This window comes from Chrysemys picta, chromosome 10, assembly GCF_011386835.1.
Source record: "Chrysemys picta bellii isolate R12L10 chromosome 10, ASM1138683v2, whole genome shotgun sequence".
Classification (NCBI taxonomy): domain Eukaryota; kingdom Metazoa; phylum Chordata; order Testudines; family Emydidae; genus Chrysemys; species Chrysemys picta.
Window position 1 is genome coordinate 28,702,847 of NC_088800.1, and position 27,952 is coordinate 28,730,798.

Consider the following 27,952-nt stretch of genomic DNA (forward strand, 5'->3'; position numbering starts at 1 on the left):
CCACCTCTCTGGGGAGGAGGGGGAAGATCAGAGAGAACTCTTCAAGAACCTTTGCCCTCCCGACATATCCTTCCTTCTTATTCACACTCAGGCTTTTCTCCCAGGTAAAACGATTCTTTGGCACCTATGAAGAAACAGATCAATATCTTCAGGCAGACAGAAACAGATAGATCTTTTACTTGAATGCTCTCTCTCTCTCTCGCTTGCTCCACTTTCATGTGTCTCATTTAAAAAGAGTCTTTAAAGAGAAGCAAGGTAGCTGCTGTCAATGATATAATTGCTATGTTGATAAATAAGGGTCTTAAAACACATCGGAGGATGACATTCGGTTGCTGGTGCTGTCCTTTTAGCAGCAATGATCAGTGAGTCACATGGAAGGCATAATCGAGAAAGCTACAGATATCCAGCAGTGTTGAGAATACAGCTTATGTATTTCAGTCTGTCTCCTGCCCACTGTATTTCAACCACACAAAGATAATGTGCTTTAAGTTCCTGATCACTACTTAATTACCTGAACTATGGACTCTGATCGACAGCCCAGTGAGCGTTGCTAGTAATACATCCATATCACTGTACCTGCAGGAAAGCTTGTAGTAAAATTACAGTCTTGACATTAACAGCAGGGTGTGTGTTTAGTTATAGCAGCTTTTTTTATGTGCCAGTTCTTATTTTTGGAAGAGTTCTAGTGGGAAGAGGCTGGATAATTCCGTTAATACACCAATCTCCTTATGTCTCTCAAAATTTGTACACCATAGGTGCAAAGAGAGAGAACGTACAAAATGCTGCTGTAAGTAATAGAGATAAACCTAAATATTAAAGTAGGGAGCTAATAAAAAGAGATATTATCTCACACAGGCAACAGCCAGGAGTTTACAAGAACTTTAAACATTCCTATGCCTCATTATACATCAGAGCATTTGAAAATCAGATCCTTATAACATTTCCATAAAGAGATAGGAAAACCAGAGAAATGATCTTTAGAAGAAAGAACTATTTGTATAACAACTGTATGATTTAAAAGTAATTATTTTGCTTTAGTGGCACACATTTTTTTAAGTGAATATCTTTCAATACATCACAATGTAAACTACCCTGCCTTGTACATTCATTGTTCCATTTATATATTCAGCATGTTTGGATCAATCTTAACATTCTTAGAAACTTTCTGCTATTCAAGATTAAGTTGCTATGCCAGAGTAAATAAAACCATTAATATTACATTGCTAAATCTAAATGCTGATGAATGTATTTTTAAGGGGATTATTATTTTTAAAGCAAAAGATAAAAGAAAATCTAAATAAAGCAAGTAAACCAATAGTACAGTACAATAAAAAAAAGCATTTACTGCACTATTAGTTTCTGAACAAAATGATATTTCCATGTGTAAAATTCATGGTAATTTTTTTTAAACATGTGTCTTTATCTAGTAAGTGATCTAACGGGTTTTTTCAGAGAAAAACTTTCTGGAAAAATGGTCTATGAAATTTAAGAATCAATGAGCTAACCAATCAAGCTTAACCATTTATTTGCCAATGATTAAATGAATTTAATCTATAGTGGACTGCAAATATGAGGCTATAGTCAGAAGTTGTATGCACTATTATGACCTAATATCTGTGTTCCTCAGATGCTTGCAGCATAACCAAGAAACGTAACATAGGCCTGATCCAGAGCCTATTAAAGTCAATGGGCTTTGGATTAGGTCTTATGGGCCAAAAGCTATTCACAACTCACTACCAGTGCACTTCACTCAGATCTGCAATATTCCTGGTATTACAGACCTGGACTTGCCATAGGAGGAGAGGATCCAGTAGCAGTTAATGCTTGGGAAGGAATGAGAAATTCTTGAGGACGGGGGGCGGGGGGGAGGGAGAGATGAAAAATTCATGAAACGTGAAAAAATCATTTTAGGAGTTATTTCTACAGCAATATAAATCACAACTTTATTGATGGTAAATCACCCTGGCATACATTTCTATAGCAAAGGATAACTATTAGTCCTGAAGTTAAAGTTGAGAGAGAGCAACAGCAGCACATGACTGGAGAGTATCTCAAGGACACTGTCTCATCTCAAGGATAGAGCATCTGACACAATGTGTGGGGCTTTTTAGAATGACACCAGAAGATTCCATTGAGCGTGCTAAGAAAATTGCTCATACATCCTAGATCGGGGGGGGGGAATTCTTCCATGATAGACTAAATGTCAGTCAACCAGGGAAAACATGGCCTGATGTTGTTTACTGGGTTCTTCGCTTGCTCAAGCAGTTCATTTCTCATAACAGTGAGGGAGAGCATGATTTATACCCTACTGTATGGAAAGAGAATCACAATGCTGGCATAAGCTATACTCTTTGGCTGACCTCAGAAATAGACCTGTCAGCCAAGGAAGACTACTACACAAGCAACACAAAACCTGAAGATACTTTTAAAAGAAGGCTGTTAAGTGACTTGGCTCCTACCACGCAACCCAGCAAAGATTTGAAAATGTATATGTATTTTTAGAAACAAAACCCCAGTTAGAAGCTGGCACCATGGACCTCAGCTCTGTCACAGGATGGGAGAGAGTAATTAGGAGTGGGAAACTCATTCCAATATAATAGGAACGGACCTCAATCTTTGGCCTAAATTAGAACCAAAAAGGGTTTTTTTAGGTGTGAACAAATTAGTCTAATTTTAAAGATAAGAATATTCTATTTATTTTTATCCATGTTTGCACTTCCTGCTTCCAGTTAGAAAAGGGAACAGACATACTGAAGTACTAAAAGAAAGGCTGTTCTCGCAAGATTTTCAGTGCAAAGTTTGCATGGTTCAGATAAGCAACTGAACGGAAATTTTTAAGGGCCACCCATGATGGTTTGCCACAGCAAGCCAACCTTTCTGCTAAGTATGTTGGCCACCCACAAAGCAAGGACCTATATCTCCAAGAGTTGTGACATTTCCAGGGAAATAGTAAGTCAGGAACTGGGGTTTGCAATTCCATGAGGTGGGCAAGGAATTGATGCAGGCGGGATCAACTGCATTCCTGCATATCTCCTCCTAGTTTTGCAATACATGATGCTGTGTAAAGCACTCTCTCCTAGCAACAACTTTTACTCCACTCAGCCAAATCAAAGTGTCTGAAACATCCATAGTTCACACATTGGATCTTCTGTGGTTTCAGAGGGCAGGGATATAAAGACTATAGATTCTGTTTCCCATTTTTGTATGTTCACATTGCTGTCTTGATCCCCTCCCCATGCCTAAACTCATAGGGGATGTTTAACAACCATTAAACTAATAAAAGGTGTTGTATTTCCGACAGATAGCTGATGAAACTAGCTTTTAAGAATGTGGTTAGATTTTCTGTGCTTCATACTGACTGCTGTAGGAAGTACAAAGCAAATGACATCCCATCTGTCTGAATAGAAGTTCTTCTTCTTTAACAAATCCAATTACTACAGTGATTGCAGAAAAAATCCTTTTGCCTGGACACAATATCATCCTAGAGCTGAAAAGGATTTGGAAAAAGTTTACAAGCTAGTTCCCATCCATTTAAATGCACCAAAAGATCAGCTAGAAATATACTTTTATGAGTAGTTCACATACAGATGAAAACACAGATGAAGAAGACATTTATTTTACATTTGAAGCTATTTTTTTGCCATGTCTATAATGTACATCTATTTATTGTCAGGCAGACAGAATTTTAAAAATGCTAATTGCAAACAATACTAACCAAAAATCCAGATATTTTACTATTTGACCTTGGTTTAGTATCACATGGGTTTGGATAAGAATTTCCTAAGGAGCCCAGGCTGGGTGAATTTCTTTGTAAAGATTTTTGCATTTCCACATACATTTTATTTTCTGAAGTCAGTGGTCATGAGCAACATAGAGTATGTCTACAAGCAAAGAAAAACCCGCGGCTGGTGCATGCCAGCTGATTCAGGCTCACAGGGCTGTTTCATTGCTGTGTAGACACCTGAACTCAAGCTGGAGCCTGAGCTCTGGGATATTTCCACCCCGCAGGGTCCTACAGCCTGGGCTCCCACCCAAGTCCGGAAGTCTACACAGAAATGAAGCAGCCCCACAACCCGAGCCCAGAGAGCCCGAATGGGCTGGCATGGACCAGCTGCGGGTGTCTAGCTGCTGTGTAGACATACCCTTAGGGCTCCATCCTGCTAGGGAACCCATTTGGGTGCACCCCTATGCCAGGCCAAGCTCCACTAACCTCACAGGTGCTCCATGCAAGTGCAGGAATCTTTAACATGAAACTCATTGTGTGACAAGGGTGTAGGGATTAAATTACAACGTATTAAAGACAACCAGGTTGAAGACCACAGAGATTTTTAATGGGCGAGAAATTCTATCAAATTTCTAATAAATCTGAAAAATAAGACTCAGTACAAGTCAGGATTAAAATGCCAAGAACAACCTAATGTCTGTCACCCTCTGAGATATTCATTTTCCGTATGAAATCTGCTCTTATATTTCACTACTTAAAGCTTGACTCCCTTAGGGTCAGATCCTCGGCTGGTGCAAGTCAGCATAGCTCCACTGACACCTACAGAAATCAATAGGACTATTCCGGGAGTAGGGTATGTCTCAGTGTAAGGTGGCACAATTTGGCCGTTCCATGCTAAAAGCAACTGCCACAATGGAAGAGGAGGCATGGTTTGAGTATTCAGCTGAAGAGATTTAACCCTTATAGAAGTTCAAATAAGTCCCTTCAAATGTGCACCTTGCAAACTGCAAAGGGGACATTTAAAAGTCTGAGTATTTTGAAATAGAAAGATGGATGATTTTAATCAAATATGATGTAATTGTGTGCTGATGTCTGAACCAAGGAATAAGGTAATGTAGAGCATGCTAATGAAGGCTTAACATATGGCTATACAAAGTCCGTCAGAACTACTAAAGGAGAGACTCTCCAATTGCACATGGAGAATTCCCAGGACAACCTACCTTGTTAAGCCCTGACACACTGGCCCTGGAGGAAAGTTTCAGTGACAGGATGGAACTCAGTGAATGTGACGTTGGGAGCTATGACACAGGACTTGCAAAAATACAGCATTTCAAAAAAAATCTTGCTTAATCATCATTTTAAAAATAAGAGCGAAGCGCTGCATTTTCTGCAGTGTTAAATTCAGATAGCTGGTAGTCTGCTTCACTTTTTTCTGGTTTTCTCATTATTTTCTATCCAATGCCAAATAAACTTTACTTCTTTCTTAGTCACAGGAACCAATTGTACAGTCTGTTGGTGGGGACAACTGCTCCTGGACACCCAGTAGAGAAGGAAACTGTACTCTGACCTGCAGAGAAACTGAGTCAGGAAGAAGGTAACATTTTGAGCATCCAGCTATGGGTGAAGAGAGTTTCAATTTCCTCGCAAACAGTATCAAAAAGGGTTCTGATACTGGGCTAGCGTGAGCAATAAGCAAGTTGCAAGGTTACATTGCCACATTCCCCTACTGGATAAAAAAAAAAATCTTGATACTAAAATATCAGCTAAAAAGACAGGAAAAGTGGTGCAATGCAGTTTAAGTGACATCATGTTGAGTCATTCACTAACCCAATGACTAAAAACAAGTATGAAATAACCAGACCGATACAGTCAGGAATTCTTTAAGATTCACAAAGGAGGAAATCGTAACAGTTGGATTTTCATTATTTTCTCGAATGTTTCTTGAATATCCAAAGAGCATGTATTACAATGCAGGAAAGAACAAGCCATCAAGAAAAAGACCATCACAAGCTGATGTTTTTATGAGCAGACCTTTAACAAATATATACACACACACACAAAACTATAAATAGGACCCTAACAAATTCACAGCCATGAAAAAAATGGACCCTGAAATCTGGCCTCCCCCCCCCCCATGAAATTTAGTCTTTTGTGTGCTTTTATACTATACTACACAGATTTCATGGGGGAGACCAATGTTTCTCAAATTGAGGGTCCTAACCCAAAAGGTCACAAGATTATTTTAGGGGGGTTGGGGTATTGCCACCCTTACTTCTGCACTGCCTTTAGAGCTGGGTGGCCGGAGAGCAGCAGCTGTTGGCCGGGCGCCCAGTTCTGAAAGCCACGCCCCACCAGCAGCAGCGCAGAAGTAAGGGTATCAATACCATACCATGTCACACTTGCTGATGCCTTCAGAGCTGGGTGGCCAGAGAGTGGTGGTTGCTGACTGAGGACCCAGCTCTGTAGTCTGCAGTGCAGAGGTAGGGATGGCAATACCATACCATGCCATCCTTACTTCTGCGCTGGTGCTGGCGGTGACTCTGCCTTCAGAGCTGGGCTCCCGACCAGCAGCTGCTACTCTCCAGCTGCCCAGCTCTGAAGGCAGCACTGCCGCCAGCAGCAATGCAGAAGTAAGAGTAGCAGTACCGCAACACCCCCCACACAAAATAACCTTGTGACACCCTTTCCCCCCGCAACTCCTTTTAGGTCAGGACCCCTACAATTACAACACAGAGAAATTTCAGATTTAAATTGCTGAAATCATGAAATTTCAGATTTTTAAAATCCTATGGCTGTGAAATTGACCAAAATGGACCCTGAATTCGGTAGGGCCCGAACTATAAAGCAATACAAACATTCATAGAAGTAAATGCAACACTTTAAATCAGCAAACTATAATACAGGCTACTTTTTAAAATGGCTGCTCACTTATTTTCCCTCTTTTTATTTCCTTGTCTATCCAGCAAGGGAAAAATCCTAATTGAATAAATTTCCTAGAGAGATAATATTTATGTAGCCAAGATTCTGCAGCTGCAGCAGAAAAATGCACATTATTATCCATTGGTCTCTGGCGACTCACAGACAAAGGAATTACTCCATTGCTATCAGACATTGTGTATTTTAGTTATTATATGGCTTTCATGATTAGCCATATAATTAGATTTAAAAAACAGACTTCTCACTACTGTAGTAAAGCATATGATCAATGATACACCTCCAATCCCCTTTTCATATTTAGTCTGCAGTATTAGCTGAAAAACTCAAGTTAACAGTACAGCAGTGTTAAGTATATGGCATAAGGATTACAGTTCTAAAACATTCCACATTGCACTTCTACTGCAGCAATTCATTTCCAGGTAAGAACACAGCATTGCTTTTATTTTACTCACTAACAAGGATAATTGGCAGGCAACACTGCTGCTGCAGTAGATTTACTGTTTATATGGATCTCTGAAGACCACATGTGCATGCAGTGTAACAGAAATATTTTCCATATGAGCCACCACACATTTCAAAGTCCCTACGCCTGGGTAAGGTGAGTCCATCTATCATTTTCTTTACTCAGTAACAATCAACAGGAAAGTTAAAACCTCAGTGACAACTAGAGGGCAATGATTAGCTTCTAGTCGCGCTGAACGTCCACCCTTTTAAATTCCCAGAGCCTCTGATGAAAACTTTTCCCCACTTTTTTAATTAGATCAAAGACTGCATTTCCCAACACATGATTTCATTAAAATAGACCTTGTTTCTGGAATCACAAATATTACCATTCCTTTTTTAAACCACTCTGAAAGCAAAATGCACTCTCTATCTAGAACTATGAGCTAATAACCAGTGCCAACCCAGCAGCTTTTGACTTAGATGTGTTTTCAGTTCACCTCCACTTTCTTTTACCAGGGAAAGTAATTGGTCTGGCTTTATAAGGCTATTAGAATCTTCTGACACGAACAACAAAAGTCAGAGCTTTAAAGCAGAATCACCATCCTTCAGAAGATTTAGTTTTCACTTAGCTCTTATGCATACTGTTGACATACGTAAAGAAAAAAGGCTTATCAAAGAATAGCATATCCATTTGTTCTTTTAAAATTCATAAATATGCATCACATTTTAGTTAGGGAGTGGGGAGAGAAGAGTATCAAATGTATCAAGGAGTGGGTATGTTTTTGCCAGTGATTTCATTAATAAGGATATTTCATATCTATATAATTATGTTTGCTGAATTCTTTCCTAAATGGAAAATGACTATTTTAAATTTTCTGCTTCAATATGCAATAAGGGCTTGATGTAGAACTAGGCTGATCTGAGCAAAAACCTGGAAAAGTGCATTTAGCAAATGAAGCAGCAATTTCAAATGCATAGGAATGACTGTTCCATTCCATCACTTAGAATTCTCATATTAATAGGAATATCACAAAATCCCTCTTTAGGGATATCATATATATTCTAAAATAGGGATAGTTTTTCTATTTCTTATGTATTATTCTAATAATTCACACACATTGAATGCAGAGGCTAGTTATAAATATACACCAAACAAGGAGACTTGCAGTGTTTTACATAAGAAAAACACCAAGTAAAAACTTTTTTCAATCATACATCTTTCCTGCAGAAAACTTGAACTTAACGTTGTATATCATCAACACTACAGATTGTTGAAAAACAAAATTATATTTTTCTACATATTAGCAGAGAAAAAATCCACAAAACATGATGTGTCCTCTGTGCGACAATTAAAAACAAGCTGGCTTTCAATAGGTAGTTTCATTTTAGCAACTAGAGAATTCTGCAAACAGCTATTTTCATACAGTAGCAGACAATGCAATTCTAAAATGTAACACTGCACATTAGTCTTACACAACATAAAATCACTCACGATCCCTGCTGATAGATAGAAGAGGAAATTAAATTCTGACAAGACGATAATTTTTGACAAGACTTTATACTAGGCTTACCTCTCCCTCAGGTCTTGCTAACACTGCTGTTTGAAAGTCGAGCAATGTTAATATCAGGTAGCTGACAAACATTATTACCCAAAGTTAGAACTACCCTAAAGGAGAAATCCCTCTGCCAAGTACTAACAGCTAGCAGATGCACTTGTGTCTCAGTATCACAGCCCTGTAGTTCTGCTGGGCACCACTCTCTCCCCTTCTGACTCACTGTACTACCAGGAGCTTTGCTCTCAGCCACTACGCTGAAGACAACTGGTAAGCTGATCTCTTCATGTAATGACTTCTCCCTGCTGGGGGAGGGGGCTCGACACAGCAATGAGCTGGGGGCTGCAGTTTGTATAAAGCAAAGAAGGGGAGGGACAGAAATGGTCAATGCCAAGTTATGCATCTGCTCTGATTCATAAAACAAGCTAAAAGGTAACCTTTAATACACAAGGAAGCCTGTCAATGCCTTATTGACTTAGGTAGGCATGATTGGAGAACAGAGGCTAAAGCAGTGCAAAGATGCCTGTTGATGCTCAGACAGCAAGAGCTGCTTTAAAGCCGCAGCATGTCCCTTTATTAAAGAAGTTTCTAGCAAAAAAAATCAACTAAAACACTATTCAGAAAACTACATATAACCTCTCAGTTTACAAGGAGCCTTACATCAGCACAGCATTAGAGCACAAATGGTCCAATCCTGCAGGGGGATGGAGTCAGCACCTCAACTCTCATGCCTAGTTCCTAGGAGTTGAGGGTGCTCATTACCTCTCAGAAGGTGCTTCCTCGCTTGCAGGAATGGACTCTATAGAAAGATTAACTGGGATCCTTTATGGTAAATCTTGAGCACCATCACCAATATACAATCTCTCTCTCTTGTTTTCATGTAGACAACAGACCAAAGAAATTTTGATTTAAAGTGATACAAACCCCAACAATGATAAACTGCTTTGACCAGAATTACAGTTTCAAAAATAAGGAAAAGCTTTTTGTTTGCTTTGTTTTTAGTTGGTGATCATGACATATTTTCAAGCAAATAGTAAAACAATATACAAATATGGAACATAACTTTAGTATTCAATCTGCCAAATAGACAGCTATATGTCTCAGAAACTAGCAATGATGCACAAGACGAGCCATAAAGGATGAAGTGGTTCCTTTTGTTTAACATTCCTGCAGTTCTCTGTAGGATGCTCTTTTCTGCTGTCGTCAAGAAACTAATACAAAATATTTATGAAACATGAAAATACTGTTCTGAAGTCATATGGACTAAATGCATCACACTCAACAGCAGAACAGAACAATTTTGTAACATTTCAGACTTTATGGGACCTCTATATCAGCCCTAAAATTCCTCTTCTTCCCTTTCTCATTTTACTTTCTTCTAATTAGTGATAAAATCTTGAGAGCTGGCAATACAAGTCATGTCAGATTTGGTGTTTTCCTTAAAGCCCCAACTCCTGAAGTCAAGTGTTTACCTGAGAATTTGAGCTTTAATTTAAAAATGTGTTTCTACCCCTCATGGTAGCAAATAAAAGTTCAAAAACATGTTCTGAGTGTAACCTAAGGTATCAAAATCCAGAAGGTAAAGAAAAAACAACCCCAAATTTATTCTTTTTAAAAATCTCATGATTTTTATGCTGATTTTATGATTTATGGGGGCTTGACTCATGATTTTTGAATCCTTGGGGTTTAAATACTGTAACTTTGCATTTGATCCAGTATCTGTTATGTACCTTGGTTTGCTTCATCCAGTCTCTCACTCTCTTTTTTTAATTTATTTACAGTATTTTGTTTGACATTTAACTCCACGACAATCCTTTCCTCTCTCTACCCTAAAAAGGAAAGGTCTGCGTATCTGGCTTCCTTGCTTTAGTTTTCAGACTGGTGCCCAAGTAACAGCCAAGTATATTTATGTAAAATGAAGCTTGAAGAATTGTAAATAAATAAATACAGTCGACTGCTAAAAGATAACAGAATACTGGTTTTCTTCTTACTGGTAAAGATTGTGCTTAACTCTACTGAGCAAAACTGCCACTGAACTCAATGGGGATTTTTATGAAATAAAGGCAGCAGAATTTTCGTAAGAACCTAACAGCCATACTGGGTCATATCAATGATCCATCTACCCGACTATCCTGTCTTCTGATAGTGGGCAATGCCAGGTGCTTCAGAGGGAATGAATAGAACAGGCAATCACCTAGTGATCCATCCCCTGTCATCCACTCCCAGCTTCTGGCAATCAGAGGCTAGGGACACTCAGAGCGTGGGGTTGCATCCCCGATCATCCAGTTATAGTTTTGGCCTTCACAACATCCCCCAGCAAAGAGTTCCACAGGTTGACCGTGTGTTCTGTGAAAAAGTACTTCCTTTGGTTTGTTTCAAACCTGCTGCCTATTTATTTCATTGAGTGACCTCTAGTTATTATGCTGTGTGAAGGAGTAAATAACATTTTCTTATTCACTTTCTCCACACCAGTCAAGATTTTATAGACCTCTACCATGTCCGCTCTTAGGCAACATTTTTCCAAGCTGAAAAGTCCCAGTCTACTTAATCTCTCCTCATACAGAAGCTGTTCCATACCCCTCAGTCATTTTTTGTTTCCCTTCTCTGTAACTTTTCCAGTTCTAATATATCTTTTTTGAGATGGGGTGTCCAGATCTGCACACAATATTTAAGATGCGGGCATACCAAGGATTTGTATTGAGGCATTATGATATTTTCTGTCTTATTATCTATCCCTTTCCTAATGGTTCCGAATGTTCTGATAGCCTTTTTGACTGCCTTTGCACATTGAGCAGATGTTTTCAGAGAACTATCCACAATGACCCCAAGATCTCTTTCTAGAGTGGTAACAGCTAATTTAGACCCCATCATTTTGTATGTATAGTTGGGATTATGTTTTCTCATGTGCATTATTTTTCTTTCATCAACATTGAATTTAATCTGCCATTTTGTTGTCCCATCACCCAGTGTTGTGAGATCCCTTTGTAATTCCTTGCAGTCTGCTTTGAACTTAATTATCTTTAGTAATTCTGCAAATTTTGCCACCTCACTGTTTACCCCCTTTTTACCAGATCATTTATGAATATGTTGAATAGCACTGGTGCTAATACAGATCCCTGGGGGGACACTTCTATTTACCTCTCTCCATTCTGAAAACTGACCATTTATTCCTATCCTTTGTTTCCTATCTTTTAACCAGTTACTGATCCATGAAAGGACCTTCCCCTCTTATCCCATGACTCATAATTTCCTTAACAGCCTTTGGTGTCTAAGGCTTTCTGAAAGTCTAAGTACACTATATCCACTGGATCACCCTTGTCCACGTTTGTTGACCCACTCAAAGAATTCTAATAGATTGGTGAGGCATGATTTCCCTTTACAAAAGCTATGTTGACTCTGCTACAACAAATCACATCTATGTGTCTGATAATTCTGTTCTTTTTTACAGTTTCAACCAATTTGCCTGGTACTGAAGTTAGGCTTACTAGTCTTTAATTGCCGGGATCTCCTCTGGAGCCTTTTTTAAAAATTGGCATCACATTAGCTATCCTCCAGTCATCTGGTAAGGAAGGTGATTTAAATGATAGATTACATACCACACTTAGTAGTTGTGTAATTTCATATTTGGCCAAAAGTTAGTTAGTTAGACAGATAGTCAGTTCACTGACCTAGTTCCCAAACCATTATTAACAACAGGGAATTAACTGGCTAATTTCTAATGGTCAGTTCAGCGATCACATGTGCAATTGATGACAGAATCTAAATCTAAGGCCTTGAGGAGATGCCATGCTCTGGGAGTAGAAGTGTTTCTGTGCAGTGTAAGGCAAATACTATGAGTAGAGCTGGCCAGAGACCGACAATTCTGTTTTGGGACAACTTTTGAGGTTTTGACTTTTTTTTCATTCCAATTTAGAATGGATATAGAACTTTTCAAATGATCTTGAGAAATGTGTTGAAATGTCGATTTTCAGATCTAAAAGGTCAGTTTTTCAATTTGGGTTTCTCTCCCTTCCTCGTCAGAAATTACCAAAGAGCTTTGGACCTCAGAAATCTTCCCAGCTGTAAAACATTTCAGCTTTGATGAAGCAGCATATCTCGACAAAAATATATTTTATCAAAAATGCAACAACCAGTTCTAAAAACCAAAGTTCTTGCATGGAGCAACTCCCAGCATATCCTGTCTTCCTATTAATAGAACTTTCATTTCCTCTGTTGCAGAGAATGTAGCCCAGCAGATGATTTTAACAGCTGGAACAAAATTTTAAGGATGAAATTGAAAATACTCAAAGTGTGAGTTCTCATTTTGGTAAGAAAAATCTAAAATTGCCTAATTTTTGTGAAAAATTTGCTAATTATCCACTCAACAGTAGTGGAAGTTCACTTGAAAATGAGCAAATTTTCAAGCTTAAGTGATTTTGCAGTAAAAAAATGTTACAAATTCACATTCTCATGAATCTTTTACAAATATCCCATTTAAAGAAATACAAAAGAAATAGTGAAAATGTCCACAATTTCAACAGCCCTATCTGTGGGTAAATCAGGTGTTGGGGCAGCATCTGTAGGCAGCCTGGATTACTAGGTAATTCTATCCTAACCCACAGATAAATGCTAAAATAATTTTTAAAAACCCTGAATTTAAAAACACATTTGTTATTTTATTTAATAGTATTTGTAGGGTTTAAAAAATACTTAGCCCTTTACAGTCAACAGGAGAGTCTACTGATTTTTATGGGGCTTGGATAAGTCGCAAATGCTTTTCTCAAATAAATCAGGGTCAGATTATTAAACATTGTTCATCCACAAACCAACTAATAGTGTAAATGGTATCCAAATAGACTGCCAAGCAAGGGATCTGGGTTTGGGTACCTAATCATCTAGGCCAAGCAGAGCTGGGAATAACAGGGAAGCAACATACTCAGCTCCAGGGGATGAAGGATTTACTTGAGTCTCTCATATGATTACCTTCCAGAAAGTAGCATTAACCAATTTCAGACATATCTGCATCCAACTTCTTCAGCTGGAAGCAGACCTGTTAGAGTCTTGGAGCACATATAGGGAGCCTAGAGGATTCCTATAATAAAGAGCATTAATCCTCAGCTAAAAGCTTCTACTGAGTAAAAGTAGAGTATAGGAGAAAAAAAATCATCTGTCTACTCAAATCAAGTGGAAATGAAATTCTTCAGCAGTTCAAATATGTTGGTCCAGATCATCCCCTGGAAATTCATGCACAGAGTTAACTCTCTAGCAATTGAGGAGAGGAGAAGATGATGACCTTGCAGAAATGCCCCTCCATGAGTATTCTGGGCACGAGTCTCTGCAAATTCTGGATGCAAGGTCAGAGGTGGGTGCAGCTCTCTGCAGAACTATACTTTACAAGTCCCTGGAAATTTAGGTTGGAAGTAATACAGCTTGGCCTTCTATTACCTCCCTCTGGGTCCTCTCCACAGCTGGAAGTGAGCTGCAAAAGGGGTACCAGACAATATTAGTGTTGCTGCAGCAAGAGGTAGCAGCCTAGTCCATCACTTCTGAAAACTAGACCATGTAATTCTTTGGGAGGAATAATGATGCTTATGGTAAAAATCATTTCAGCACTTTCTAAATCTCTTAATCTCATGAACACAGCACTTTTAATCAGAAGCTACATGGGGGAAGGGATGGGTCAAGTCACCATTTTATTGTCTCTAAGCTAAATAATCACAGGCTTACCAAATGCACCACCAAACTGACATCTCAGTAAAGATCTGTCCTCACAAGTACTTGTGTGTGTGTTAATTGCCCATGGCAATGTGTCTGAATTACAAATGTCAGGTCAAATGAGACTTAGAATACGTTTCCACCAAAATGCTGTCAGAGAGCCAACTTGTCCTTCACTGTTTTCATAAAGACCTAAACATACCACAGGAGGAAATGCTACTGAGCAAATGTTCACACAATTATTTCTAATAGAATTTTTACACAGGAGAGCTCTTCTTCTGAGCCTTACAACTGCAGGGGACTGGTTACTCAAAATAAAAACTTCATATGAAATAAATATTGGTGTTTAAATGTTACAATATGCCCGCTGGTCCATAGGTTACAAACTGAGGCCTCAATTCTGCAAGCTGTTGTATGCGGATTTACCTTTGTTCCGGCATGGAGCCCATTGAAGTTAACAGGGTTCCGTGTGGGCAGAGAGTGTCTGTCTGCACAGAGCAACTTTCATTATTATGGTAAATTAATACTGCATGCACAGAAGCATATTTCCTTTTCTAGATGTGTGGTGGGTAAAATGGTGATGACCACAAAAATTAAGAACAGTTTTTTGCTGTTGTCACCACAAAGTGATACAGCCACTTCACCCAGTCACTTTTTTTTCCCAGTGTCTAACAATATACTTATCAGGGATGGAGTTTTTATGAATGGACAGAGTGAATTGTATTCCATATCCATCTAATTAAATTTTTAGTAAAGCCATTTTATCTAAACTGAAGTTGGTAGGCAGAATTTCCTCCAATCCAGATGCTGACATTTTGTGCATAATTTTATTATCCATTTAAGCAAGGATATTCACCTACAGAAACTCCTGTGCATTTCTCTCCTCCCACCCCACTTTTTTTTTGTTAATGATTGAGATAGACACAGATAACATGGTGACTGGGAGAAAACTCAAGAAACAGACTTCTTTAAGAGTGTCTGCTAAAGAAGAGGAAAGCAAGTCCTTAAATTCTTGATAAAAATCAGTAGAGAAGCCGTTATGCTAGGGCATCTTGTTTGCTTTGTGGCCCTGAATATTCACTACTTTTTCAAGGTTAGTTTTGCTTTTACATTCCATTTTAGGAAGCTCAATCTTATTAGAGTAAAATACTTTTTAAAAATCAGTCATTTTGAAATGGAGTGTAAAGACTGTGGTAGAAAAGATCAAATTCTGTAGCGATAGGCTTTGTAGAGCCCTTTCATTTACCTCCATTACCTTTTATAAGTGCATTCCTAACAACATATTACTTCACCATATTTTTTATATTTTATCCACCTCAGCTGACTATGCTGCTATGCATTTTACAGTCTTACCCTCCAAGAACTAGACAGGATCACTGAAAACTTTCCTTAAATATCTTACCTTACCAAAAAGACTCCTGTGGTATAATGATCCCACACACATGCACCGAACTACACTAATGATACTGAAAGCTGAAACATTTCAAACAGGTGTTCTAGAAAATTGTGGCTTATTTTAACATTGTTAATATTATATTAAAGGTGTTATCATTTGACCAAACCCTCTATTGTTAGATGGCATCACTGAACTTTATTAGTGCACAGTACTAAGATAATGAGAAAATTATAAAAAACAAACAAACACTAAAGGTCAAATTAATGTCGAAGGCCACCATCTTGCAAAGATGTATGTACATGCTTAACTTTACATACATGACTAGTTCTACTGATTTAAATAGGAGAACTCACATGCATAAAGTGTTTGTGAGATATGGGCCTTAGTTACTCCAGTGTAAATCCAAAGTAACCCCAAACCTACGCTCCTGTAGCTGAGGTCAGAATTTGTCCACAAAACTCAGTAACCACTGGATCAGAAACTGCACAAAATAATCTGGTCTAGTAGAGAAAGATATACCAGTAGTTTAGAACTACTAAGCCACCTCACATTTCAAACTTTGCAGCCTTTGGATGGAGAAGCCAAAGTACTTTGCTGCGGGTGGTAAATAAAAAATGTCTAATTCATTCGTAGAGTTCCTCCAAACCAGCACAAACTCCTCTTCTAATTTGCTTAGAACCACAGAAATTTAGCACCACAAGTATTTTAATTATTTTTTCAGAGATATTATCTAGAGTACGATTCTCACACCTTCTTCCCACTTTAATGGGAAAGGCATCAGATTACATTTCCTTTCAGCGTAATTTCTAACTTTTGCTCTCTGAAATTAACAAACAACAAAGCAAATCACACAGGATCCATCTGCATAATTATTTTCCCCTTAAAAATAGTAAGCTTCATCTTTGAACAAATTGACTGCCAGCCCCAGGGAATTTCTAAATCTCAATTAGTTTATGGAGTACACTTCCTGGCTGCCCCCTGGGAGAAATAAACCACAGGGCCAAGTTCTCCAAACTTATTACAAGCTTACAGTTTCCCTACAGATCTCTAAGCTTTTCCATAATTTCAACTGAAATCATAAACAATATGCTCAGGTGAAGCATACTTCGTTGCTTCTTTCTATTAGGGCATATTTGCTTAGAATGAAGACCACCTTTCTAACATGAAAGTAGCAGTAAACCCCAGAAGCTTAATTAATCCCATACATGACAGTCTAGCATTAAAAAAAAAAAACCCTAACAAGCTTTTCTGCTACTGAAAGTTATTTTATTGGTGTTGACATATTTTAAGTATATATTTGTACTCCCCTCCCTCTCCTACTGCTTAAATTTATTATCTTAATTTTTCAGTATAAAATAAAGTGACTCTTGTGTTGAGAAGAAACCAAGACAACCAAATAATAGTTTCTGTTTTTAAAGGAATGACTGGTAAGTGGACAATGAATATCCCTGTAATGTTTCAGTGTATTCAAAAAACGTACAAGAAGAGTGGAAAAAGAATTACTCTTATTAACATATCATTACCATGAACGGATTCATTGTCCACTTGAAGTCTAGTCTATTTGGGAAAAAAAAAAACCTTAAAAACTGAGTTCAAAGTATTTTCAGACAGTACACCCACCCCGGAACCTCCACCCACTCTCCCTCCTCAAATTTTTTTCTGGTATTACAATCATATTTTCCTACCACATAAATTAAAAAATAAAGTTCTCTCCCTTGTTGCTGTGTAAAATAAACAAAAAAGGGGGAACTTACAGATTTACTAGAGAAGCAGTGAAAATGACAAGATGCTGTTGAATGTACAAAGTAAATAAACGGAAAACATTAAGAAAGATTTTCAATTGCTAATACATCTCTCTTACAAAGCTCTGTGTGTTACTTGTAACAACAATAGGTACAAAAGTTTCAGAGAATGAAGATTCTCTTGTTTCATTGTTAGTTTTATGTAGCTAGATGACAGCTGTGTTCAGTCACTTGTTGGGAGGTGAATTTTGGAGAATTCTGATTTCACTTGTTCTGGAAATGATTAGATTGTGGGTTTTATTATTAATAAATTTTAAGCATAGGCATATTTTGACTTCTATATGGGGAGTATATAGAAGTGGGGGGCTCCAGTCAGGCCAATGGGGCAATGCATGGGGTGGGGGGCAAATTCTGTGCCTGCTCACAGCAGTGCCATTTCAGATTTTTCGGGGGAGGATGGGCAACTTTAACCGTGATTCCAGGGACTACACAGGCAACTGAAAACTCTAGGTTTTTTGCAAATAATAACTTAGAACTTATCTGACAGGAGCACTGTATCTAATTCCTATATCAAGAAAGAAAATTAAATAAATATTAGACCCACTCAGCTCCAGTACTAACATGTTCTGATCTTGTGGCAAGTCACTTAAGGGACACTGGTTAGGTTTAAAATTGTAATGTACAGTAACTCTTCACTTCACATTGTCCCGGTTAAGGTTGTTTAGTTTTTGATCTATTAGAGAACATGCTCGTTTAAAGTTGTGCACTGCTTCCTTATAAGTTGTTTGGCCGCCTGCTTTGTCCCCTGCTTGCAGAATTCTCTGGAAGAGCAGCCCGTCCTCGTGGGGGCTTGGAACCAGGGTGGGCAGGCACCCAGGCTATCAATTGCTGTGCTACTCCTGCCCTCTGCCTTGGAGCTGCCCCCTGTAACAAACCCCTTGCCTACTCTGTCCCCATCAGGGCCGACAAGAGTGGGGGAAGCCGGTACAAATTACCGGGGCCCGACAGTCTGGAAGGGGGCCCAGGGCCCGGCTTCCCTGGCTTCCCCCCGCCCCCCATCGGTCATGTTTAGCCAATCCACCCTTGCTGGGGGGCCCAAAAAAATTCCAGGCCCGGCTTCCCCCCCACTCTGGTTGGCCCTGTTTAGCCAGTCCGCCCTTGCCGGGGGGGCCCGAAAATTTTTTTCCACCGAGGCCCGAACCTGCTCTCGGTGGCCCTGGTCACCATATCTACTCTAGCGATACCATCAGAGGACCCAACCACATGAGCCACACCATCAGGGGCTCATTCACCTGCCTGCATCTGTAATTTTCACTCCATGTATCTGAAGAAGTGGGTATTTTACCCACAAAAGCTTATGCCCAAATAAATCTTAGTCTTTAAGGTGCCACCGGACTCCTCATTATTCCCTGGGAAATATCCCGCCCTCTTTCACCCTCTGACTCCACCACCTCAACCAAGCTTCACAGTCATCATTGCTGTGTACAGTAAATTGTTTGCTTAAAATTGTTTAAAACTTATACTGTATAATGTCTTTTGTCTTGTGAAAAAAATTTCCCTGGAACCTAACCCCCCTATTTACATTAATTCTTATGGGGAAACTGGATTCACTTAACATTGTTTCACTTAAAGTAGCATTTTTCAGGAACATAACTACACCGTTAAGCAAGGAGTTACTGTATATTTTTACTCAGATACTCTTACTAAAGTCAGAAGGGACCATCTAGTCTGACCTCCTACACAGTGTAGGCCACAGAACCTCACCCTCTCACTCCTGTAATAGATCTCTAATCTCTGGCTGAGTTATTGAAGTCCTCAAATCATGGTTTAAAGATGTCAAGTTACAGAGAATTCACCGTTTACACTAGTGTAAACCTGCAAGTGACCCAGGACCCATGCTGCAGAGGAAGGTTAAAAAAAACCAACCAAACAAAAAAACAACAACCAGGGTCTCAGCCAATCTGATCTGGGAGAAAATTCCTTCCTAACGCCAAATATGGTGATCAGTGAGACCCTGCGCATGTTGGCAAGGCCCACCAGGCAGATACCTGGGACAGAATTCTCTATAATAACAGAGCTCTCCCCATCTAGTGTCCTGGGTCCAGCCATTGGGGATTTTTGCTACAGGCAGTTGCTGATGGGCCACACGCCATTGTAGGCAGTCCTGTCATACCATCCCCTCCATAAACTTATCAAGCTCAGTCTTGAAGCCAGTTATGGTTTTTTTGCCCCGACTGCTAACCCTTGGGAGGATGCTCCAGAACTTCGCTCCTCTGATGGTTAGAAACTTTCACCTAATTTCAAGCCTAAACTTGTTGATGGCCAGTTTACATCCATTTGTACATCTTGTGTCCACATTGGTGCTTAACTTAGATAACTCCTCTCCCTCCCTGGTATTTATCCCTCTGAGGTATTTATAGAGAGCAATCATACTTCCCCTCAGCCTTCTTTTGGTTAGGCTAAACAAGCCACAGTCTTTGAGTCTCCTTTAATAAGGTAGGTTTTCCATTCCTCAAACCATCCTAGTAACCCTTCTCTGCACCTGTTCCAGTTTGGATTCATCTTTCTTAAACATGGGAGACCAGAATTGCACACAGTACTCCAGATGAGGTCACACCAGTACCTTCTGTAATGGTACAAATACTTCCCTGTCTCTACTGGAAATACCTTGCCTGATGCACCTCAGGACAGCATTAGACTTTTTCATGACCGCGTCATATTGATGGCGCATAGTCATCCTGTGATCAACCAATATTCGCAGGTCTTTTTTCTCTCCTGTCACTTCCGACTGATAAGTCCCCAGCTTATAGCAAAAATTCTTAATGTTCATCCTTAAATGCATGAACTTGCACCTTGCACTATTAAATATCATCCCATTTCTATTACTCCAGTTTACTAAGTCATCCAGATCTTCTTGTATAATATTCCGGTTGTCCTCTGTATTGGCAATACCTCCCAACTTTGTGTCATCTGCAAATTGTATTAGTACACTCCACCTTTTGTGCCAAAGTCAGTAATAAAAATGTTAAAGAAGATTGGTCCCAAGACTGATCCCTGAGGAACTCCACTAGTAACCTCCCTCTAGCCTGATACTTCACCTTTCATTATGACCTGTTGTCGTCTCCCATTTAATAAGTTCTTTATACACCTTTCAGTTCTCATATTAATCCCCACTTTCTCCAATTTAACTAATAATTTCTCACATGGAACTGTATCAAATGCCTTACTGATATCCAGGTAGATTAGATCTACTGCATTTCTTTTGTCTAAAAACTCAATTATTTTCTCAAAGAAAGATATTAGTAACTTTGTTACTACCTCTTGAATACAACAATCAAAATAACTGTAGAAAAATCTACAATTACTTTCTATCATTTAGGCTACTTACATGTGGCTCTGTACCCCCTCCCCCTGTCCCCACGTGTCTCTGTGCCCCCAGTCAGCCATTCCTCTACCCCTATGTAGCTTTGCACCTCCTCCTCCATCACCATGTGGCTCTGAACCTCCCTCCCCCCTGTGGCCCTGTGCCTTCACTCCCATTCAGCCCCTGCTCCAGTGTGTCTTCCCCCACTAGCCCTTATAAGCCCCCATCTGACCCCCCCCAGCACCACACACTGTATGTTTCCCCATAGCCCATCTCCTCACCTGGCCTGACAGGCACTGCGAAGAAGGCAGGCTTTTTCTTTTCCCTTGCTGGCTGGGAGCTGCTGCTATGTTCTATCACCACAGTGCCTCTGTTGGGTAAAAGGTGGAACTGCAGCAACATTTTGGCAGAAGCTTTTTTTGCGCAAAAAAATTAAAAATATATTTGGCTCATTAATTATGCGAATGTACAGTAGCGCAGATTATCGCCAAGAGTATACATTGTACACTCAGGCTGCCTGCCTAAGGCTTGCAGTTTGGGGGGGGGGGGCAACACCCCCCCATCTCCCCTAACTCTGCCCATGATTTTAAGGCTATAAGAGACCATTACAATCATGTGGTCTGACCTGCTGCATAACACAGTCCTGAATAACACAGAATTTTACCCAGTAATTCCTTCACCAATCCCATAATGTTGGTTGAGCTATATCTTGATTTAAATACTTCAAGTGATAAAGAATCTACCACATCCCAAGGTAAGTTGTACCAATGGTTAATTACTTTTACTGCCCACAATTTATGATTTATTTCAAGTATATTTATCTAGCTTCAACTTCCAGCCATTGGATCTTGTTATAGCTTTGTCTGCTAGATTAAAGAGCTCTCGACCATCAGAAATCTTCTCCCCATGAATATACTTACAGACTGTGATCAAGTCATATCTTTCACTTGGATAAGCTAAATAGATTGAACTTCTTTAGTCTTTTGCTCTCGAATTAATAATTATCACACTTAGCTCCCTCGTTCTATTGGGTTACACATGTAGTCAGGGCTGGCGGTCGCCTAGGGCGGCAGGATTTGGGGGGCGGCATTTTGCCGCCCTCGGCGGAAATTCGGCGTCGGGGAGTCCTTCCGCTCCAGGTCTTCGGCAGAAATTCAGTGACGGGTCCTTCACTCGCTCCGGGACCTGCCGCCGAAGTGCCCCGAAGACGCGGAGCAGAAGGACCCCCGCCGCCAAAGACCCCAGGCCCCCTGAATGCTTAGAGGAGAAGCGCTGCCACGTAGGGCGGCAAAAACTCTGGCACCGCTCCTGCATTTAGTACAACATAGTCAACAACCTGCAAGATGATGCCTACCCTAAAACCTCACCTCTTTCACTCCTTTAAATATAGGTTGCTCTAAATAAATTCAGTTACAACAATACAAACCTGCAGAAGCACAGACGCAGCTCAGACAGGTTAACCCAAAAAAAGACTTTGCAAGTTTGGAGCAAACCTATTACAAAATGTCTTATCATAGGCCAGCATTCACAAGACCTGCAACCTGCCAAAAAAGAACATGATAACTACTGAAAACTGTACATGTATCTTCACAAAAGAACTTAAAAATATTATTTATCTCAAATGCTTCTGTAAAGATAACTTCATGATGCATTTTTAAAAATCATTTTCATGTAGAAGAGTTTTCTCAAATGACAGGGTGAGTTACCATATAACTGTATTTTTAAAATATATTGTCCCTCTGATGCAGTCTTAACTCAGGGCTGAAATAAATCAGATTGAAAAGAATAATGTATTGCACTCATTTTGAAGGAACTCATTATGGGTATTAAGAAGCATTTATTTCAATCTCTTTCAAGGTTGCCCACATTGTGATAGAATTTCAATAGATACATTTCTGAAGGGTGGACTGATTCTAGAAACTTCCATGCACATAGATATGGAACGGACCGTCTTAAAAGCAATTTGAATATTCTTCTTTTCCCTTTCTTGAGGGATATTCCTTCCCTTCCAGGAGAAATATTAAATACTACAGAGAAGCATACCTCTCTCCCCACAATGAGAGAAAAGGGAAAATGCTCCCACACTGCCCTTGTTAATTGGCTTCATCCCTTCTTAATTACTACCCTGCTGTCTGTCATGCCCTCAGCCTGCCCTCTAGCTTCTTGTGGCACTAAAATGAAAATTTAATGTTGATACAAAAGGAGGAAAGCAGAGCAACATGGTTTTGGTACGCCTTGCCTTTTTTTGCCCTCCCCCCTCTTTCCCCCCCCCCCCCCCCCCTCACAACGGGGTGATTAAAAGTGAACACAGTATGGCAAGGGAGGATCCCACTGAGATGATTCATTACTGATGCTCAATGGAAACAGAGCTACAGACTAGGTAGGCTACAAGTAAACTTCTCTATAAAATTAAGACAACTGGACTGAAATCCTAGCCATGCTAAAGTCAAAGGGAATTTGCTATTGATTTGAATAGGGCCAGAATTTCACCTGTAGTCATCTCTGCTTAACCAGTCTCCTCTGATTGTTGCCCATTGTATTGGCACTGTGCATTGTTCATGCAATTACTTGAACTTTTTAAATTTTGTACTGAAATCCTGAAAAGGAACCTCACTTTACTTTTGCCCCCATTGTCTGATAACCTCAAACTCTAAATATTTGCAGCCAGGCCTGACTGAAAAGTCCATCTTAATGGAGCTGACTGAATATTAACATTGTATTGATTTATCATTTTGAATCTTTTCTACAGTGGTAAAATGTCTCTCTTTTCCTTCTTTTTGGCATGACAATGCACATGGGGAGGGAGAAAAGGTCCTTGGTTGTCACCTACCCAGTCTTGGACTTCAGTGCTTATTTTTCATGGCCATGCTCCAGTCTTCTGTATTTTGATGACAGAATCCTGGTTTCCATCCCAAGTCCTCCCAGCAACTCTTCACCTTCCCAGAAAGCAGCAGTGTGGTGCAAGCAGAATAAAAAGATGTTTATAAAACATTCATTCCTCTGCCCAACACTACATTTTGATTAAAAAGAAGTGGCAACCTTGCTTTGAACTTTGAATGTTATTAAAAACCCATCATATAGGACCAAAGACTTAGATGTTGTCATTTTCTATCTGTTAAACTTTTCTGCTCTCGAAATAAAACATTAAGATCTTTTGTACAATAGCCAGGCCTTCTTTAAAATATTATGCTAAGGGTTCCCTTTCTATTTTCATAACACCACAATCCCTAAAGTACTCATGCCCCCTGCCACCTCCTCTTAGGAGTAATAAAGCCTTACATTTGATACATTTCTTGTTTAAAATTTACAATACTACACTATCAACCTGGTAGACTCTGCTCTCCAGAAAGTAAATGTCTTTGAGAAATCTCTGTGTAGACTGTGGTGCGTAACATTTAGTTTCCTTCACAGACTCTTTCTCTCTCTCACCACACACACACACACACGCACACACACACACACACACACACACACACACACACAGAGAGAGAGAGAGAGAGAGAGATCTCTAGAGAGAAAGGGAAAGGGCAGTATCTGATCATGTTACTTTTACACAAAACACTTCAATCCAATGTTTCATCTTAATCTGTAGTAAACACAAATCCAAGTAAAAATGAACACATACTCTTTTTAACATGTCTAGAACAAAAATCAACTGAAAGTAAAATCATGATGTTTTTCATGGACACATTTTTGGGCTAAGCAATGCCCCTTAAATAAAATGAAACCCAATAATCTCCATTCAGTTGTAATGGTTTTAAATTTAGTATTGGAAAGCACTGGCATGTGAGGAACATGTAGTCAAATACAAGAAACTGAGCTATTCCTACATTGCAAAATCCAAGTACAAAAAATAAACTCCCTTTAAAACAAAACAAAATAAATGAAATATACATTGTACAGAGAATGCAGGGTTATTTCCTATTCAGATGATGGCTTGTACTAATTAAACATTTTAAGCTAAATCTGGGCTACATAGTAAGAATTAAAATACACTTAACTTCTTCATGATAGATCAAAACTGATGTATCCAACATTATGTATCAGCAAAAGTACTCTAAACACAGATGGGGAAAATGGGTCTATGGATCACATTACTATATAATATCTGCCCTCTTTAATCAAATACAAAGAAATGTGAGCTCCAGCAAACAACAAGTTAGTAGTTTGCATCTGATTACGAGAACATTCCACAGGCTGTGTCAAAAAAAGGAACTAGAGGGATGTAGTGAATTTTGGGGGACAGATAACGGCAAAAGTGTATTTGTATTTCTAGGGCTATACAAACCATATTGTTCTCTAGGGAGTATAAGAACAACATTGTCCCTTGTGACTGTAGGGACAGTGAAAACGAACTAGAGTGACTAATGACTGGGGGAACACCAACATCCACAGACAGAGGAAAAGCTGACTGAAGGTTCTCTAACTCTTAGATTGTAAACTCTTTGTGGGGACCTTTTTGTGCAGATTGATTCAGTAGGGCCTTGGTCATGATCAGATTCTCTGGCACTACAGCAGTACAAAATAATAACTGCAACAAAGAGGAGTCTTTCATCATGCCCATATAGTGGCAAGAATAAGAATACACAAAGATACATAAATAACAACATTCTACCGCTTTCCCGGACAAGTTCCACGTGGCGAATGAAAGCTGGTGGCATATTTGCCAATGTTAAGTGACAAAACTAGACAATCTTTCTCCGTGAAGGAGCAAATAATTTAAGATTTCAGAAACTAATTAATATCCTTAACTGTACTTGGAAACATCCTGGACACTTGCACAGAGTATGAAGCACTTGCATAATAAGTTCTCATTGGCATACCCTCTCTGTGCTGCTATGCATTGCACTTCTAGAAGCCTCGTAGAGGTCATCATTGTAGCACCACGTACAGCACATTACAGTAGTCTGGCACATAGGTGGACAATTGTGGTCAAATCTATATTTGAGGGGGGACACAATCTCTTGCACAACTAAAGATGAAAAGAGAGCACTATAAAAACCTGACCTATGACTTTCATTCTTAGTTGTTAGCTACAGAAACACTACAGGACAATTTATATGACATAAGAATAGTATCCATAAAGTCACATCTATAACTATCTGTATATAGGAATAGCAACAATAGAGATCTACAGAACAAAGTGAAGAGGATCAAGAGATGTATTATAAAGTGGAAAAATGGCCTCAAACTAAAAAGATGAGCTTGGGGAAAGATAGATATAGATTAGATACAGATCTCTCTCTCTCGCCAGAATCCCAAGAGAAGCCAGCAAGTAAATGTCACAGTTGTGATGCCATCTGAGAGATTTATTTCTCTAGAACACACAGACCACCTCTCTGATAACACCAGGGCAGTGAAATAGAGCTGACTTCAGGTATCAAAACAATAGCACAGTAACCCAAAGGATTGATGTTCATGATCAAATCCCACTTAGAATAGAAACCTGGTGTATTGTCTTATATAAATGCTACTAAGGGAAATAAGCATTGTGGGTATGTTGCTAAAGGCAATGAATACATTTGGCCAAAGACTTGGGACTTAATTGCACTACTGATCAAAACACATTGGATTAAACTTTGTTCAGCAGTTATAAATGAAAACCCACATTACTTCATCCTGAAACAAAACAGAAAAAAAAATTCCAAAGCCATTCACCACACAGCAGACAAATGAAATGAGCGGTCAGGGAGAACTAATCCTGTAGTGATGTTATTGATACTTTGGGCAGCAACCACATGTTGCCTTTCCCATCCATTTACAAGACCTCGGAGTCACAGAAGTAGCTACACATGTCAAAACTCCTCCACATACTGTCCATTTCCATCTTCCCAATAAAACTGTCAAAGGCTAATCTCAACATACTGTAGAGCACTTCCCAATTCTAATTACACTGCAAATTAAAAGAATTAACAGGCCTAGGTCACAACCCTACCTTGTTAGTGGGCTAGGGGCTCATTTGTCACTGGTTGTGGTCCATGCCAGGTCAAGGAAACACAAAGCATCAACAGATCAGTTACACATCACTGGTGCAAATTAGAAGCATGATTTTGATGCAAGAACAAGGCTTTAATTTTCCCCAGAAGTGTAGTGTCAATAATGATCCCTTTTTAATTAAAGAGAAACTGTCTAGCCCTACTGAAGAAAATTAAAATCTGTGGAAAATGTGCTTGTTTACAGAACAGACTTCTGAACAGTTTATCTTACAAGTCTGCCTGTTTTTGAACTAATCACATTAAACACATGTTGTCCGTCAGAACCAAGTGCAGTATCAGCATGTTATAGTGTGCCAGCTGTCCAGATTGTAGAAAGTGGTCACGTGCCGAAAGGGTTGGCAGGCAAACATAGAAGAGCAGTCATTTTGGGGCACTGCTTGATTCATCTAGTTACATGTAGGTATAAATTCCATTCAGGAAGATAGAGCAATGGGTTAGGTGTATAGTATAACTGATCACCTTAGTTCCTGGTGGAGCTGTGGCAACCCCTCTCCAGAGTTGCATGCATTCATGCATAAATCATTCATATACTTAATACAATATAGTCCCCAAAGATTTTGTGTATGGTGGCGATATATCACACACATATAACCCATTGATTATATTAAATCTAGCTTATATGTTTGTTTTATGCATTTTGAAAACATGAAGCCTTAACAAAAGTAAAATGTCCCTACATTAATTCTGCATTCAAGTGCCTCATGCAGGTTTCATTTTTTCAGGTACTAATAGGTCAGCAGACTGATAGGAAATTTTAGGGGGGAAAAAACAAACCCTCAAAAAACACTTAAAATCTCAGGCCACTTGTTCACAGCAGCTACTGTTCAACTGTGAACTCAGTGCAAATCAAACATAATTTAGTTTGTAATAAATGAAACTGAGATAATCACAAAGTGCCTGATTCTGCCACACTTCCTCATGTTGAGTTGTACCTTACTCTGTGAATAGCGCAACTGAATTCAAGAAGGCTACTTATAGAGTTAGGGTAGCAGAATTGAGTCTGCAATGATTGCAGCAAAATAGTCAAAGTAAGATGCTTGCTTAAAATATGAAACAGTCTAAAAGTTGTTGCATTTTTTTAAACATAGTGTGCTCAGTAATA

The 27,952-nt window shown here is 39.3% G+C and overlaps 1 protein-coding gene across 2 annotated transcripts in view; it reads right to left on the minus strand.

The window, feature by feature from the left end:
• Positions 1-27,952, minus strand: part of THSD4 (thrombospondin type 1 domain containing 4) — a 644,254-nt gene that overhangs the window by 249,472 nt on the left and 366,830 nt on the right. Inside the window, exon 1 of one of the 2 annotated variants that reach the window (XM_008164064.4) lies at positions 8,677-8,875. The exons of the other annotated variant lie outside the window; for it this stretch is intronic. Within the exon in view, the coding sequence (XP_008162286.1) occupies positions 8,677-8,748 (72 nt within the window). The 5' untranslated portion in view covers positions 8,749-8,875. Of the gene's footprint in view, positions 1-8,676; positions 8,876-27,952 lie in introns of those variants that run through there. 2 annotated transcript variants of the gene reach the window in all.